Source organism: Gossypium raimondii, chromosome 3 (assembly GCF_025698545.1).
Source record: "Gossypium raimondii isolate GPD5lz chromosome 3, ASM2569854v1, whole genome shotgun sequence".
NCBI classification, from domain to species: Eukaryota; Viridiplantae; Streptophyta; class Magnoliopsida; order Malvales; family Malvaceae; genus Gossypium; species Gossypium raimondii.
The window spans coordinates 309,356-328,576 of NC_068567.1; the positions used below are offsets into that span (position 1 = coordinate 309,356).

General features: G+C 32.6%; 2 protein-coding genes and 1 long non-coding RNA gene across 3 annotated transcripts; all 3 read right to left on the bottom strand.

The window, feature by feature from the left end:
• Positions 1-821: 821 nt before the first annotated feature.
• LOC105796294 (transcription repressor OFP1) lies at positions 822-2,039 on the bottom strand. Its single transcript, XM_012625911.2, has one exon. The coding sequence runs from the start codon at positions 1,900-1,902 to the stop codon at positions 988-990; it is 915 nt and encodes a 304-aa protein (XP_012481365.1). The 5' UTR covers positions 1,903-2,039; the 3' UTR covers positions 822-987.
• A 5,193-nt stretch (positions 2,040-7,232) lies between these two features.
• LOC105796296 (U-box domain-containing protein 16) lies at positions 7,233-9,676 on the bottom strand. Its single transcript, XM_012625912.2, has one exon. The coding sequence runs from the start codon at positions 9,403-9,405 to the stop codon at positions 7,351-7,353; it is 2,055 nt and encodes a 684-aa protein (XP_012481366.1). The 5' UTR covers positions 9,406-9,676; the 3' UTR covers positions 7,233-7,350.
• Positions 9,677-17,265: 7,589 nt separating this feature from the next.
• LOC128040004 (uncharacterized) lies at positions 17,266-18,963 on the bottom strand. Its single transcript, XR_008194657.1, has 3 exons — positions 18,835-18,963; positions 18,285-18,371; positions 17,266-17,491 (listed from the first exon to the last, which is right to left on the bottom strand). It is a non-coding gene; the product is annotated as an uncharacterized LOC128040004 (long non-coding RNA).
• Positions 18,964-19,221: the final 258 nt, after the last annotated feature.

The following is a 19,221-nucleotide window of genomic DNA, read 5'->3' on the forward strand; positions in this document are numbered from 1 at the left end:
AAAGAATAAAGGAACAGAAGCCTTGTGGTTAAAGACTATCTTCTTTTAGAGCCCAAAACCCTGATGGAAGAAATTGTCAGTAAATTGTCTCATAGGACATTGTTTGAGGGACCCCTTTTACAATTTCAATTTCTATTATTTTTTTCACCATTTTCCATGTATCTATTCACAGTTTCATCAACAAATTTTTGGGTGTAGCGATAATACATATTAATGTATTTTTAAAGAGAAAATTTGGGTTTAAATATTGGAGATGACGGTGTTGGTGTCAATAATCACAAACCCCGAATGAATTAACCATTATGGGCATGCGAATGATAAAAAAAAAATCAAAATTGGGAGAGATCGTTGTTTCTAAATTACTTCCGAATTTTAAAAATATCAATATGATATAAACCAAGTCGAAGCGACTTTAAAATGACATTTTGTATATGTGTCACGCTTTTTACTACTATTTATTACCGTTTGAGTTCTGTTATTAGTTTCTTTACTTTATGAAAGTTGTGAATTTAATTTATACTTTAATTTGGTCCGTTTTAGTCCATGTACTTTTCAAATTTTAAAATTTCAGTCCTTACCGAACGATAATTGTGAAATTCATTAAATTTTGTTATTTTCAAAATCTAATACAGCAAAGATATTATTATACCATGTCAACTTATTATTTCTACATATTACTCGTGAAAAATTCAGTTGATAGATTAACGACTTTCATTTGCGTCAAAACTAAAATTTCAAATTTTGAAAAAATCTCGTATATGACTAATAATTGAATTTAACCGAGCAGAGCTAACTACTATTTTTTCGAGTTAGGACTAAACTTTAAAAATTCGAAAAATTAATGGTATTAAAGTATAAATAGTTTGCAAAAGAAAAGCGATTAAGGGAATTAAATTACAGAGAGTAATTACAGTAAAACATAGGCTAAAATTGGAACCTCATAGAGAACTGTTGTTAGAATAAACAGTCTTCATCCACCGTTAAACATCATCGGACATCGATCAAATCGAACCAGATTTGCTTGAAAACCTTGATGATAATTTCATGGTATTCATCGGAATTGAGAGAAAGGTAACAAGCAAGCAAATCCTCCAAATCCTTAGATGCTCTAATATTATTCTCCATTATCATCTCCACCATTGATTCCCTAAAATCTCTTTGAGGATCGACCGACGATTTCACCACCGCAAAACTCTCCGATAAGCTCCTCCTCGAACTTGAACTCGAACTGTTCGACGAAATGCTTCGCCGAGCATGACCCTGAACTAATCTCCTATTCGCAATTTTCGGAGAATTCACTCTCAGCTTTACACCCGAAGGACTGTGACCGAATTTTTTTGTCTTGTTCTTGATGTCCTTCACCATGTCGTTGAATTTAGCCGGTTTCGTTACGATCGGAGGGAGTTCGAGCTCCGGTAAGAACTCGTCGATTTTCTTAACGTCCGCATCGGAGATTATATCGTCGTTGGCTTTGGAACTTGACCACACCAAGTTATCGAACGATTCTTGCGGTAAAGAACTGTCGTCGGAAGACGATAAAGAAGATGAAGAAGAAGCTGAGTATTCCGGTGGAGAATCGGGTTTATTCTTGATAGTTTCACGGCAACTACAACCGGCGGAGACGGAAGAAGTAAGCACCTTTGACGGCGGTGACCGGAAATTCCTTCTGGGATTTCGTTTCTTGGTGGATTTTCTCAGTGGTTGATCAGGGGAAACATGAATTGGAACAAGCTCTCTAGTGAAATGATAGGATTTTCTGGGATTCAAATGGGGTTGTTCTTGTTTTGATGATGAGGGGCGGTGTTGTTTCTTTTCATGGTGTTTGGTTTTGTTCATGTCTTTGAGTTTGTAAAACCAGACATTGGGGAACATGTCTGATAACTTGAACCTGGAATTACCCATTGAAAATGGCAACTTTTGTATGAAGAAAAAGGGATTATTTTGAAGAAATATGAAAACTTTGATGATGATGATGATGATGAAGATGATGATGATGAGAGATATGGGGGGAAGTGATTGAAGAAGAAGGAGAGTAAGAAGGTGTATAAAAACAGGGAAAGTGTGATTGAAAATAAAGAAAAGAAAAGTTTGGGGGTCCACAATGGAAGAAAAAATAGTTGGCATAAAGGGAAAATAAACATTGGTCCCAGGTGGTAACTAGCTTTTTGCTTTATTTTTTATTTTTTTATTTTTTATTTGCATGATTTTTTTTCTTATTTCAATAAATATTTTGCTAAATTCTACTATTAATTTGTGTGGTTTGCAAAAGTTATGGACTAATTTGTCCATTTTTTTGGTAAAAACCTCTCCAGTGTCTCTCAATTTCGAAATTGAGCAACTAAGGACAATTAATCACGACATTTATTTCTTCCATCGATTGTATATAATTTTGATTGTCATAATAAAAAATTTAGCTTTCAATGTTTATATATTTTGTTATTTTGGTCTTAATTCTAAAAAAATTCAACAAATTCAGCCTCAACATTTACACAGTTACATAAATGTTGCGAGAAAATTTTATTAAATTAGGATCAAATTGCAGAATGTGTAAACTTTGAGAGCTATTATACCGACCAAAATCATGTACGATTGATAGAAAGCATCAATGTCGTGATTAATTGTCCTTTGTTGCTCATTTTTGAAATTCATAGGGATTAAATTGCTCTAATTTTTTAGAAGGACCAATTTGCTCAAATTCAAAATTGAGAAGGTCTGGAAGGGTCTTTTTCCCCATTTTGTATTAAAAGCGGCAAAATATAATACAGAGAACTCCATGATACTTTTATCCAGTTAGCCTGGTTAAAAATTCGGGTCTAATTATGATTTTAGTTTTTCTAATTTACCAAAATTTGAATTTTAATTCCTTAATAAAGGCTTCAATTTTTTTACATTGTCACTTTAGTAATAGAGCTAAAAATATTTTCAATTTAGACCTAATAATAACATTATAAAAATAAGGAGACCAAATTATACCAAATAGAAGAATTTCCAATCGAGTCCTAGCTTAGATTAGCACCATTGTTGTTAAATTAGACAAGACGTCTTCCTACAATTTAATTAGTTTAAAGGTAAAGGGTTTATGGATGGTTCAGAAAAAAAATATAAGGACTAAAACCATAATTAGACCTAAAATTTGAACTACTGCTACGTTTGTTTTGGTAGTACGGCTAAAATAGTGGTTTTGCATGGTTTTCCCCATAAGTTCCATCGACGTGGCTATCATGCAGGCCCTTGGATTGACCCCACAAACATTTTGATTTTTTTGCCTACCATAGAAATTATCTATTAACACAATTTTATAAATTAGCTATATTTATTTCAGTAATTTTACAATTAGCTTACAATTTTATAATATTTAAAAAAGGGGAAGGCCATGGTGAAACAAAAATTTTTATTTTAAGCATGTAGAGATAAAATTATAAAATTTTAGTGACTTTTTAAAAGGGTTAAAATTTCAAATTTTTTATTTAATCAAAGGTTAAAAGGACTAAATTGAAGCTTTTAATTTTTGAGAAGGGTAAAAGAACAATTTGCTCATTTGGCCAAGGGAGGCCAATGCTTCGCCCCTTATGGGGTATAAATGAAATACTAGTGTTCAGGATACTCAAGTTTGATTCGAAAAAAATCAAACCAAGCTCGAGCTACCAATAGAACCAAATTTAAGTTTAGTAATACTTGACTTGAACAATTTGTGAGCCTTACTGAATTTTTCATGGTTTTATATTATTAAATTATGTTATTGCTCTTAATATATATTATTAACCTTAAGCTTAATTATCGAGCTAAGCTGGAGCAAGAATTTGATTAGCTCAATTATTTCTTGAGTCGAGTTTCAGCTTAAAAACATATGTTTAGTTGAGTCCGAACCGAGTATCAAACTTCGAATTTTGAGTCGAGCTCGAGTTTAACAACATTCAAATTCGATTTGACTCAATTACACCCCTACCATAGCTATGCCCCTAGGGAAGGCTCTTAACCACCCTTGGTGCCTTCAACAGGTAAAGTAGACAATAAAACCTTGACTCAAAGGTAAGGTTGAGATCGGGTAACTTTCATGTTTAAGTTTTCTCTAGATTTTTTTTATTTACTTACTTTCATATGAATGCAGCATCATAATTTCTAGTTTTTATTTTTTGATACAATGCCTAGAACTACCCATAACCCCTCCTCAACCCTTAATTAAGAGGATAATGTGCTTCGGCACACTCATCAACTGAGCTAAGACTCAATCGACAGTTTTCTCCAGATTTATTCTAATTAGTTAATGAGTGAGCTATACTTAAAGTCATTAAATTATTTGTAAATTTACGTTTTGATCATTTAACTTTAAAAAAAAGTTACAAAATAGATACTGAACTATTTGAAAGATTTTAATTAAATCTATGGACTGTTAAAATTATTGTTGCATAGCCTTTTCTGTTCGTACTGCTTGCACCAATTGAAAGCTCTTATTCCCTTTTTTTTTTTACAATTCAAATTTTTTTCATGAAACAACTTTGAATATAAAAAATCTGTAAACTAAAATCCAAATAGCTTTTTTATCATATACACTAACCCTCAAATCGACTTAATTTTAAAATATATTCTTCTACTCATTGATAAATACTAATCTACCGTATTGATGATTATAACAACCTTATCTCTTGGAAAAATTTTCACACACCCCCAAACATATCTCATCGTGACCAATTCCAAAAGCTATATATATATATATATATATATATATATATATGCAAATGCCATTAAGACCAAGCAAACCTTTTTATCTGCTCTGGGCGGTAAGTCGTCTCATTAATTAAGACCTTTAAAAAAAAAGACAAAACTGCAAGTGACAACAAAACAGAAACAGCTCGAAAGCACATGAAATTTTCTTACCAAAGTAGTGATTGGCTTCAACCCATTGCCTTTTTTTGTCCTTCCAAGTCATTATCAAAGCATTCATGGTCATGTATGGCGGTGTTTCATAACTATATGCACCTTTGACGTTTCTAGTCAACTGGTCCCTTCTTTTTAGGGTAAATTTATATCGATAATCACTTAATTATCAGTATTGTTCTTCGGTTTTTAACTGTGAAAAGTAATCGTCACTCGTTATTAAATGAAAAATAGGAAGATAATGTGATAACTTTTAAAATTGGCTACTAGTTGTTATTATATCAATTTTATTTTTTTAATAGTCAAATGACTGCCAGTGTAGTTTACCCTTTTTTTAAGACTTAAAATATCCTCCATGCTAATTTTACTATCCGTGAAAAAAATTGTGATTGACTTACCACTACATTCAACACTTATCGGTATCAAATTGGTCCTTTAGAGGAAGACGACAAAAGGTTTAAGTTAAGGAAATGGTTCCAAAACACTAATGAATTGAGAGTGGGGGACCTAATGATTTGCTGTGGTGCCTGAAAATATTTTGCAGTTAATGTTGCCTTGTTGGTATCTTCAACCAAGGACAAGGAATCAACTTCAAGAAGGTTTTTTGTTTTCCTTTTTCTTTTATGTTTTTCGGTACAAAAACCCAGAATGTTTTTTATTGACAATGATGTTTGTGTAGTTTTTTTGTTAGAATCTTTTTCACATTGTTGGGCTTTTTGGTTGTGTGTTGGATTTGGAGATTGAAAGCCCAAACAAGCCCTTTTTTCCCCGAGAAAGTTCTGCAGAAAGTGGCTAAGTGGGTTCTTGGATCCATTAGGAAAAAGAACACTTATTCTAGCGTACGTGGCATTTAGTTTAAACATTAAATATCAATTAAAATGTAACTTAGAGTATATTAAAACACATCGATTGAGTCTTAGTTCGATTGGTATCAGTATTGTTGTCAGTGTAGGAGGATATGGATTCGAGTGTGCTGAAGCGTGTAATCTTCCTATTTAAGGATTGCAGAAGGGCTATGGGTAGTTCTAGGCATTATATAGAAAAGAGACGTATTAAAAGAAAGAAATATGGTCTAGAGCATGTTAAAACATATTAGCTCTCAACTCTCCATGCAATAAGAACACATGTGGTTACAATTTGATCCATATGTTTTAAGTTTGCTCTGTGTGTCAGATCTAAAACTATATTTAACGCTAAACTTTAAACATGTCTAATTTTTTTTATTCAAGTGTATTTTTTGGCTAATATTTTTTTTCCAAATTTCGAACTTGGACTGATAACCTTGCCCTTAAACAAATATAATTATTTTCTATTAGGTAAACTACACTAAGGTCACTAAAATATTAGTAAATTTACGTCTTTTCATTCAATTTTAAAAAGTTACAAAATGGTCACTTGATTATTCGTAAGCTTTCATTTAAGTCACTGGACTATTCAAATGTTTTTACTTAAGTTATCCGACTATTAAGTATTTCAAAAAAAGTTTGACTAGGGAGTTCCAAGCGACAATTTGACGATCAATATGATTTATCAACACCCATTAATGATTAGAAGGATATACATTAGATCCAATTTGATCTGATGTTTCGTGTTAAAGACACAAAAAAAGTAGCTAGTGCCAGCTATCTACTAGCCAGCACCAAATTTTTGTTTTTACATCTCTGGTGCCGGCCATTACATGGCTAGAACCAAATTTTTTTTAAATATTGATATTTTTATATACCAGTATGATACGATTTAAAAAAAATATCCTGGTGTAGGCCATTGGATTCCCCAAGTCAAAAAAATCAATATTTTAAACCTTGACACAGTCATCAGGAAATCATGAGGCCAAAGCACTATGTAGTGCCGGCCACTAAGTTTTCAATACCCAAAAATAATGTTCATTTTAAATCATTTTAGTAATTATTTTTAAACTTCAAGTTATTTTTATAAATACTAAATTTTTTTGGATGAGATCGATAAAATAGGCGTTACCCATCTTCCCCGATGGTTGTTACGTCAAAGAGTACAAGCATTTAACAATGGCATAAAAGCAACTTAAAAAGGCTTTGATTTCTAGCCAATAAATAAATCAAGCTACCTTTTTTGTCTGCTAAAGTAGTTAATTATAGCCAATAAAGCATTGATTCTTCTTTTTAATTTCCCAACACATATAAATAAACGGTTTTAAAAGTATAATAATTTGATTTAAAAATAATTAAATCTTGTCGATCGAGTCTTAGCTCGATTGATATGAGTATTGTTTCTAACATAGGAGGACGTGAGTTTGTGTGCGTTGAAATGAATTATCCTCCTATTTATATGCCGGGAGGGGCTATTAATAATTTTAGACTAGACATTCTGTAAAAAAAAAATTATAAAAAGAATGATCTTTTTCCCATTAAGATTTTCCACTAGAAAGAAGAAAGATTTTACAAATTTCATTCACAATTTACAATTTGACAATAAATTTGAAAAAAAAATTGTATCCTATCATGCTTGCAATATTGTTCTTGATGTACCTACAGTCATGGTTATCATGTTTGAACTATCCACAACATTATTTGTATCCAAATCCAAACCGGCCGCCCATCTTCGAAGAATCCGCAACAACGTCGCCGCTTTCCGTCTCCCTCTTGCGGTTCCACCACCCATTACTTCCCATATTATCCTTTCAATCCCCGGAATCACTGCCAACTCCGCTACCATCTCCGGTCCCCCTTTCCTACACATGGTGACCAAAGTAGCTGAGGCGCTTTCCCTTGCATTATCTGACCCTTCCCTCAGGATAACACCCAGTTTCTTAATTATGTTGAAAGCCGCCGCGATCGCTGCCAATCCGCCTCTCCTAGTCACCGCCTCGAGTATTGCCACCGCTTCCTCCGGTAGCTCGTCGATGACTCCGCTCACCATCTGTATCACCCCTCCTTCAACTAACCTCCCTACAGTCTCCCTATCTCCAGCCAAATTCAAAATAGCCAGGAGTGCATCCTTTTGGGAGCTCGTGGGTCCGTCTTTGGCTAAATCCAACAATCCCTTTATGACACGTGTCTTCCTCCCTAAACCTTTTCTGTACCCGTGTATGCCCGATAAGCTGAATATCGTCGCCGCCGCATTCCCTTTGGCTTCCCACGTGGCACCTGAACGTAACACCTCGATAACGCCATTTAAAGCTCCGTCAGTCTCCACGATTCTCGTTTTGTTTGCTTCTAAGATGGAAAGGTTAAGAATAGTAGTAACAGCGTTGACCTGGAGGTTCGGATGCTCCAAACCTACACTTGAACCTAAATACCTGACCAAGATCGGAATCGCTCCAGCTTCTGCAATGCAGGCTCGACTATCCGAGTCGGTTTTCGACAAAGCACGAAGCTCATAAACAACACCGTTAGCCGCCTCCATGGTTTGACTACCCGATAATTTGTTGACCAAAAAAGAAACCGTCATCTTCGTAGCTTCAAAGGCGGCTTTAGTACCTTTAACGCTGTTAACTTTCTCGTTATTTCCGACGGTCTCAAACGGAATTCCTTGCTCACGGCACCACATAGTTATAAGATTCCTCAAAGCTCGGTTCGGTATAAGGTTGGTATGGATCAGGGTTTGACCCGTTTTAGGACATGTGGAATGCCCAGATTCAATCCATAGATTGATAGATTTCCGATCGTACGTCTGTCCCGTCGCCACGACAACCGGATCCCTCATCAACTCAAGAGTAATCGGACACCGGAAATCAGCCGGGATAGTCAAATCCGACGTCGATTTTTGCCTCCGATGATCCGGTTTACTTGCCGTCGAAGATCCGAACAACACGCAATTAGCGTAACGAACAAGGCCAATCAAAGAAACGATGTCCGATTTCGATTTCTCGTCGACTTGATTCTGGATTTCATCTTGTAAGCTCTCGATTTCTTCTCTGCAACTCGAACCGTCACGTAATCCCAGATCCTCCATGACTTTTTTAAGCTTCAACTGATCGGGAACGATCTCTTTTTCGATCCGATCCAACATGGTCAAAACTTCTAGCCGGAGAAACACATCGCCGGGATCCACAACCGGCTTCGACTTACCGCACTGTTTCCGTACCAAAACCACGAGTTCTTCCACGTCTTGACTCAGTTCAATCTCTTTAAAAGGGAAAATATCGAGTAGAGTCGATAACTCGAGGGTGAGTTCATGAAAATTATTAGATAATACCTGGATTTGCATTAACATCCACATCTTGCTTCCATTTGAACAATCTTCGAGCAATGTTTTAATCCTTTGTAAAACTATGTACATTTCTTCAAAGCACAAAAGGGTTGAAGGAGAAAAGAAAACAGAAGCTGGGTTTTTTATCAGCTCGTCGAATAATATCGAGAGAAGCTTGGATTTGTTAATGGAGGAAACCGAGTTCCGTTTTAGAAGACATTGAAATGGTTTAAAAGAAGAGATTTCTTGTGACAAAGAAAGAAGGGACTTTACCAAGTTGATATCGGCTAATTTGGGCGATACAAAAGCTCCGGCCGAAGGCCGCCGCTTTCTCGGCGGAAAAGCATGAGGAGAAACAGCCATTGAAACTTTCAGAAGAAGGTGGTATAGTAGTTGATTACGAAAAGAAAAGTGATTTTGGGTTTTGCTTCAAATTTAATATAAAACGATAATAATGGTGCAATTACTGATTAATTTATATGATTTTGATAAGAGGAGTTGGTTTTTGACTGGAATTTTATAATTTGCTGTTGGCTTGTGGCAGGCGGTTTACCAGGTAAGAATTTGTGTGTTGTAAGAAATATTCTTTTCGTTTTTCATCACACACATACGCCGGCTGTTTGCTTCTCATTCTACAGCTTATCCATTCCGGCTGGGATGCTATATCAAGCACTTTCCCACCAAATGAAACCGTATGTCCGAATTCTTAATCGAATTGAATCGAGTTTTGCTCAGTTTCAACCCTACAATTTGATAAATGATGAATAGAATACATTTCATGATCATATGCTTATACTCGCGAGAAAGAGATTAATCGTTGTCACTGACAAATGATATTTCTTTAACTCGAATATCTCAAATATCTCGGAATTCTTTTTTTTTAGAATTTTCTATTTAAATAAGGAAAGAGATTATAAGAATATCATAAATAGATATGGAGATATTATTTTAGTAGCTAAAACAAATGGTCCATTAATAAAATGTCAAAGTGATAATAATGAATAATAGAATTAAAAGACACATAATAAATATGGTTAAACACAAATGGCAAATGAGACAGTAGGTGAAGTTTGTTGTGGACTTGTTCTCATCCACTTTCTCTTTTAATTACTTTATGTAATTTTTTCCATAAATTAGATCCGTTTTTGATATTTTTTGGGCCCCGGGCAAAACAATAAAATGGGGTTTTAGATCCATTAAAAACTGAAAAAATAATATTTTGAATCCCTTTCAGCCTTGGGTTTTGAACTACCACGCATCCAGACGACCCCTAGGACCGGGCCTGCATAAGTAATTATAATTTTTTAAACTTATGTGAAGATTAGTATCAATTATAGGGTTTCTATATATTCAAAAAAATTATAATTTATATCTATATTTAAATATGTATCAAACATAGATGCTTTAAACTTTGTTAGGATCTTCAATAAAATTCAAGTTTAATGATGAAGTTGAGATCTTGAGAACTTTTAAATTTCGGGTTCGAATCTCACTTTATGTAAATGTACGGGTTTTCTCCAAATTTATTATCATTATAGTTAATTAATTCAAGTTTAAATTAATTGTTGAATTAACTTTAAAAAATTCTATATAGAAATCAAACTACAAAGGTAAAACAAGTAAGAAAAAACACAACAAATTTTGAAATACCACATAGTAAGTGCCTAATTTAAAATTAATAGTTAATAATTTAAAGGAGTTGATAAAGACAATATTTTTCAAGGTTAATTCTCCATTATCAGTCTCTGCATTTCATAAAAGTTATGGATTTAGTCTTTATATTTTAATTTGGTCCCTTTTAGTCTCTATATTTTTAAAATTTTAAAAATTCAGTCATCACTAAACAATACCTGTTAGATTTTACTCTTTTCAAAATCTGATGCGACGAACATATTATCATATGCGTAATGTCATATTAACTTGCTATTTCAACATATTACTCACTAAAAATTCAGATAACGGATTAACAACTGTCATTTGCCTCAAGACTAAAATTTCAGAATTCGAAGAGCATGGGGATTTCGAATGATCCAATTAGAGAATATGGGCTAAATTTATAATTGTACATATAGAACAGGACTAGGAATTGAATTTTATGAAACAGATTTAATTGCTACTGTTTAGGACATGACTAAAATTTTAAAATTTGAAGAGTATAAGGACTAAATCTAAATGTAAAATAGATGGACTAATTAGGAAAGGAAGCATTGAAGATAAAATGGGAGTCAATGTCAAGATAAAAAGTGTTGATAAAGATGATTGATTTTAGATAATGCACCACTTGTGGGTTTTCAGTGGGGAAATTAAAAGATGACGCCGTCATTGGAAATTCAATTAAGTGTCAAAATCAGGATTTTGTTTTTAGTCAATTTGGGGATAATAATAACCATTGCATTAATTAAATTATTATTTATTAATGTCAAAATGATCGGGAAAGAATTATATGAAACAGCGATGCTATGTCATTTGTATTTTTTTCAATAGTTTAATGTCACATCAGTATTTTTATTCTGAAAAAATCAAATCTGAATAAAAATCTTGAAATTCAGGATGAAATTACTGATGTGGCATTAAACTATTGGAAAGTAATAATATTCATGTTTCATACCATCCTTTCTCGTGATGATTGTATTATGGAGACTCATGTATTAGGAGTTAAATTATATTTTATTCCATTTATTAAAAAAAAAAAGGTAAACTGATGCATGAAAATTAGATCAAAGATTAAAAATTTCATCTATTTTTACTATTAAAATCTGACATAGTTGACGAAATAACCAGATGGTTACACGTGGTATGCTACGTATACCTCATACTAATTTACATGGACTAATTTTTAATAATAGAAATTGATGGAAGTTCTAATAGGAGGACTCGTATGCTCTTACGTATAGGATTAATTTACCTATTTTTTGAGTAAAAAAAATGCAATCTAACTCCTACTATAAAGGTCTCTAGGATATTAATTTTACCATAATTGGTGAAAGGAATTGGATCGACCCATGTTATCAAAAAGATCTTGTTATATATTTAATATATAATCTAATACAAAAAAATATATTGAAAAGTTCAAAAAATACACGTGGAGGGATTTTTGGATTAGGTTAGTCTCAATAACATCGATTTGAGTTTTAAAATCTTCGATTCAATTCAATTTAATTTCGATTTTGGATTAATTCTTGTTTGAGTCATTATAGACTCGAGATAATTTGAATATTTTATCACTTTAGAATCGATCATTTCAAGCTACTTATTTAAATTATTTCAATTCAACTAATTTTAAGTTGAATCACATTGAATTTAAATCAATTGATTCATGCTATTAATTTTTATGACCAAATCGAGTTAAATCGGATATAAATTCAAATTGATGGAAACAAATCATCATATTTAAGTCAAATTTAATAGGAATAATATAGATACATGACATTCATTCTCAAATTTGATTAACATAAAATAATAATAAATTAATTAAGATATTCTTATCTATTAACATTATCAAAACCTTGAAAGTGACTGCTACCTGATGTGCCCCATGACTTCCTATAATAGAGTTTTTCCCTTATCGGATAATGTTTCTATATCACAATTTAATGCTTCGAGGCAATAATAACTGGTATTCGACACTCACACCTAAATTCGAGTAAAAGTACAATATCAAATTGATACTATTTAAAATTACATGTTGATATTGTACGAGAGCAATCTCGAGGCAATAATATTGTACTTTTACTCGGATTTAGGTGTGAATGTCGAAGTAATATATATTGATAAAGGGTAAACATGTAAAATTTAGGCCAAATTGATAATATTTTGGTAAGATCAATGTATCCTTTATTTTTATTTTATTATTTTATTTAGAAAGATTAATTTTTTATGGTCCGTGATTACTTCTCCTAACAATATCATTTCCAGAGTTCGAATGTAAGTTCTTTCTTCAAAAGTACAATGTGTTTTCTCATCGCATTAAATAATCCTTGATTCTTTATTGGATGTTTCATACAACATCCTTGGAAGCTATCTTTTTCATACATGCATTGAAATATTCATGTGGGTGGAATTGAAATCACAAGAAGCATTCATCAATGGAGGCCACTAGCATATTTAGATTGCTAACTTGGGTGAATGTTGGGTGAAAGTTTTGGGTTTGGGTTGGTTGGAGTTTCATTTTCTAATGAAAATTATATTTCATAATGAAAAGATTCTAGGCATTTTATATGTGGAAATTGATGCAATGCTAAAGGTATGGTGATAATGCCATTTGAGCTGCTTTTTATGGCAAGCCATGGTCCTCAACCACCATTATGATTAGAGAGGAATATGTATATATAATATGTATATATCATTTGTCCACACTCTCTCATCTACCAAACATACAAAGTGAGGTATAATGAAAATATTTTATTTATCCAAAGGAAATTGATGTAGGTGGGGGAAGCTCTTAAAGATGAGGTTATTGGCCATTGGAAAGCTCAATTTATAATTAACCAAAATAATGGAAGTATGGGTTTAAAGTATAATCATGGTGGCTAAGGTTTGGCATGAAATTAGACAAAAATATCCAATAAAAACTGGGTATTATAGAGGCATTCATAAGGTTGGTGATTGAGTCAGATATGAGTTTTATATCTTTTAACTTTGAGCTAGTTTGATCTGTCTTGCTTTCCTGTGTAGAAATAATAAAAATATAAAAAAAAAATAGGTGGAATGATAAATTTAGCCCTTAATCTGATCATTAACCTTCTAATAAAAAGTAATATGATTTTTAAATGAAAATGTTAACTAAAATATTAATTTTTAATGCCACGTGTATTTTATGATAACATGTCATTATTTGTATTATATGTCGGTCAATAAATAATTTAAAATTATAAATATTCAAAAAATAAAAGTTCATAAACATTTAAAAAAATCATGAAATACACGTGGATTGCCATGTATCTTGCCATGTTTAAAAAATCAATGTTTAACTTGGTATTTTCATAAAAATAATAATTTAATTCTTTTTGAAAGCTTGATGGTCGAATTTGACTCTTTTAAACATATTTAGGGCCAAATTTAGCTAAAAAAAAATAAGGCCCAAATGAACAAAAAATATAAACTTTGAGGGTTAAATTTTTCACCAAAGTAATTTTACAGTAATATTTATTTATTTTTATAATTAAATTTAAATACATATTTTATTTTTTGAATAGTGAAACGAACCATTTGGTCAGGCCTAGATGAGTTGGAGTCGAGCTTAAATTTTTTTTTGAAATCGAATATAGATCTAGGCAATGAAAAAAAATAAACCATTGCTCGTGGCTCTTGGTTTTGTTGCACATTTATTGATTTTCATTTTTTTTTTAAATACACTATTGAATTTTTTAAGGGTAAATTACATTATAAGTCATTTAATTATGGATTATTTTTTATCATTCAATTATGAATTTTTTTAAAATTGATCATCTAATTAATCAAGATTCCTTTGTCTATTTTCGTTGTGACGTGACAATTAAAAAATTAGTATAATAATAAATATAGCCTTTAATTTTAACATATTATATCGATTTAGTCATAAATTTAAAAAGAAGAAGAGAGGGAATTATAAATCCATGTGTGGAAGACTAGAAGTAAGCCATAGGAAGATTTGGGCATGGCATAAAGATAGTTGATCCATTGGGCTTTTGAATGGTTTAAGATGGTAATAAATACACCATTGCATGTTTTTAAGGGTAAATTACACTATAGGTCATTCAATTATGAACTTTTTAAAATTGATCATCCAATCCCATGGTGTACCGTTTATTGAAATTGGGTAACTTCTTCGCATTCACTTGCATTTTTCCATCTTTTACGTTTTAGTCCTTTTAATTAATTAACTATCTAAACAATGAAATTTCTTAACCAAATTTTAATACGATACTTATGACACGGTAAATATTAAATAATTAATATTTACGGATTGATATATCTGAATTGTGGTCCGAAAACCACTGAAAAACGGGTTGTGACAAGAATTTTCTCTAATACGAGCAAAAGCATCTCTTGATTCATTCCTCATTCCCTGCGTTGAGAGATTTGAAAAAATAGGATGTGAGTGAAAAAAAATAAATTTAGGGGTATTTATATATTTAATGTTGCTTCATAAATTTTCTTTTTGAAAATAAATCTACATTCCATATTGTTAAAGAAAATTAGGTCAAGTTGTACTGATCTGGTATTCAACTCGAGGTGTATGTGCTTGGTTTTATTCTCGAGTTTTATCTATCTACAATTGAAAGCAGCTCTCCTAGAATCACCTGTACTGATTGAGTTACATTACTGGTCAAAGTTAGAGCCTATCTACAATTGAGAGTCCTAAGAGATTTAAATTTTATGCAATATTATCCATTTAGAATTTACACTATTTACCCTGGTACGTAACTAGAGTATTTTATTAGGCCATCAAGACTTCAAGTAGATTGGTTTCTCCACGAGTTCTATTCTTTTAATTTTTGCACTAATAATGATGCCAATTGAATTACGAGTCAATCGAAATTAATAATATGGGATTAAATTAGTAATAGCAGCATTTTAAGTTGCTTACTCTTCGAACAATCATCACTTCAACTTCATTCTCTTATTAATTAATTTGCTTCTACATTCAGCCAAAGATATTGAAACCCATTCACAAATATTCTAGTGTTATATATAGTTTGATGTCAGCATCTCAACAATTACCAGTCTTCTAAGTGTAGGTTTAACTTCAGATTTTTGTTGAAAATGAATTTACATATTAATATCTGAGCAAATTATGGAGTGTGTCTCGCATTTTATTAAAATATATATGATGCGGTCGTTGAAAGCACCAAAAATATCGTATCCCTAATAAATAATGAAAAGAATAGTAAAAGAGAAGTAGGGTCAAATCCTCAGGGACTGGACTTGCAAAATATCTTGTTTCGTGATATCCCAGGCAGAGTCTTGCCCAAGACAACCTGCGTTCCTAAAAAAAATAAAAACAATAGAAGAATTAAATTGTTGGATCTAGAAACGAAAAATAAAATAAAAACAGAATTAAGAATATTGAATTGAAAATTAGAAAAAAATAAAAAAAAGAGTTGAGAGAAAGAAAATTCTTATGGGAGATTCCAGCCTCCAGTTGTCTCGTTCCGCCTTGGGTTAAATCCTCGGCTTTTAGATGATCCTTCCCAAACCGAATAAGCCAGTTATAGTGGAAGAGGACGCCTACGACCACCAGCTCCAATGATTTAGACTTACAATTTGGTGGAACCTGACTCTAGCCAACAATCGCTTCTGTGGGATCGTCTTATGCTAGATCAACGCTTCTCAATGGCGAATCCCACGCCATTTTGTCTCTTGGGCTCGCCAACCTCTGACGCAGTAAGCTAACGAACCGACTGTGCAACCTTCCCAAAACATACAAAGCGGCCGCCTTTGCATACGTTGAAAAGCTTACTTCTTAAGGGACATGGACGGAAGCGTCAGCCCCGTAGTACGGAGAAACGATGAATTGTAACACCCCTTACCCGAGACCGTTTCTGGAGTCGAGCACGAGGCATTACTTAGCTTATCTTACCAATTCGGAGCATAAAAACTAGGTTTGAAAATTTATTTTCACTATTTACAGCAAAGCTGTCCAATTGCGCAGCGGTCACTAAATTAATTATAACTTGAGCTACGGAACTCAAAATTTAACTCCGTAAATTTTCCTTGAAACTAGACTCATATATCTTCCTACCATAAAATTTTTAGAATTTTTGGTTCAGCCAATTAGTACAGTTTATTAGTTAAAGTCTCCCCTGTTTCACCATTCGACTATTCTGCCCTCTTGTTACTAAAAATAACTTTTCTCATTATAGGATTTTCATATGCTATTCCCACTTGTTCCTACAGAAAATGGACTCATTAAGGAATCTAAGCATGTAAATTTCAACTCATAACCATTTTTTTACAATTTGTAATTATTTTCTAAACTCAGAACAGGGGACTCCAAAAACAGTTCTGACCCTATCTTACTAAAATTCACATATCTTAAAATATAAATTTCCTTTTGCTACACTGTTATTTTTCCATAAAAATAAACTCAACAAGATTTAATTCCATATATCATTCACCCTCTAATTCATTTTATATCATCCTAGGTGATTTTTCAAATTCACGTCACTGTGCTGCCTGAATTCTGTTTCTTTGCCAAATTTTATCCTTTCATGATTTCCATGCATAATTTATCACCTAATCTTTCATAACAACAAACACCTTCATCCTTAACCATTTTAATGACCATACATCATCAAATACTTACACATCACTCATTAGCAAAATCATCATTACAAACATACAAAATAACTAAATCCCTATACATGCCATAACTCAAACGTGTTTTGACATAAAATACCGAGCAGTTGTGGTTGATAGTGTGGACGATCTCCGACTTCTTTAGGATCCTTGAAGTAGCTTTGCAATACTATAAGAGAAAGAGAAATAAAAGAAGTAAGCATAAAGCTTAGTAAGTTTACTAGCAAATAAATAACAACATTACACACAAATAATTAAACTCAAGTGACTATATCTCTAGTTTACTCTTTAGTTAATCTCATACTAGTTCTCTTACTTGTTTACTTAGAATACTTGTGTGCATAACTTACTCAACTCTTGCTGCATCGTTGAACATCAATTGATAGTATAATAAGTTCTTAAGTCTTACAACTTACCTGAGCTTGCCATTTATGCTTTAAACTGAACTTTCATGAACATAATTCGTTTACAAGCCCGTTGAGCTACATTGGAATAATAAGGATACTCGGGTCTCTTCTGATAATAACATGCCAAAGCCATGTCCCAGACATGGTCTTACATGGATGTTCTCATATCGGTGCCCATGCCATGTCCCGACATGGTCTTACTGGGACCTCTCATCTCGGTATAACGCCATGTCCTGACATGGTCTTACATGGGACCTCTCGTCTCGGTGCCCATGCCATGTCCCAGACATGGTCTTACAGGGGACCTCTTATGATCTTAAGGATGCCAATGCCATGTCCCAGACATGGTCTTACATGGGATCTCTTTACCCAAATGTCATGACATTCGTATCCAGTACCATCCTTATGTATCAACGGGACTTTTAAATTTTAATTCTCTATCATTTCATGCTTGGATCATCATCAAATAAATTCATAAAATAAATTCATAATTGTTGGAAATTAACAGCATTAATAATAAATATTGAAATATTGCATTTATTTACGTAAACTTACCTCGGTACCAATTATAGCCAAATTCACCAACTTAGTCTTCAACTTTATTCTTCCCTTTGTCTAACCTCGAGTTTCGTACTTCTTGATCTAAAATAGTAACTTTAACTTATTTAATAATCACATTCATCAAAACATCCTCGACTCTAACTTTTCAAAATTACAATTTTGCCCTAAACTTTACATAATTACATTTTTGCCCCAAGGCTCGGAAATTAAACTTCATCTCTTATTCTTATGTTTTATAACATTCTGAACATTTTCCTTCTATGGAAACATCAAATTCCCACTCTAACATGTACTTATGAACATTAGGTATTTTTACCGATTATGTCGTTTTACTCGTTTGCACTTAAAATCGCTTAGCAAAAGTTGTTTAACATAATTTATAGCTTCATATTCTATCATAAAACATCAAAATAAACACTTTTCACCTATGGGTATTTTTCCAAATATAAACCCTAGGCTAAATTATTGCTAGAATAAGCTAAATTAAGCTACTAGGGATCTCAAAACGTAAAGAATATTAAAAACGGGGCTTGGGATCACTTACTATGGAGCTTGGAAGCTTGAAAACCCTAACTATGGCTTCCCCCCTTGCTGATTTCGTTCATATGAAGAAGATGAGCATAATTTGTCATCTTTTTCCCTTTTAATTCATTTTAATTACTAGATTACCAAATTGCCCTAACTTAAAAATTTTCTATTTCACTTATCTCATGTCCATTTTGTCTACCAAGTTACCAATGGTATAATTACCATATAAGGACCTCTAATTTAAAGTTTCATAACAATTGGACACCTCTAACATGTAGAACTCAACTTTTGCACTTTTTACAATTTAGTCCTTTTGGCTAAATTGAGTGCCCAAACGTCGAAATTTTCAAACGAAATTTTCACGAAATCATTTTGTGAAATTGTAGACCATAAAATATAAAAA

Bases quoted from the DNA above. Each gene is read 5' to 3' on its own strand.
- LOC105796294 (XM_012625911.2), bottom strand. From the start codon at position 1,902: ATGGGTAATTCCAGGTTCAAGTTATCAGACATGTTCCCCAATGTCTGG.
- LOC105796296 (XM_012625912.2), bottom strand. From the start codon at position 9,405: ATGGCTGTTTCTCCTCATGCTTTTCCGCCGAGAAAGCGGCGGCCTTCG.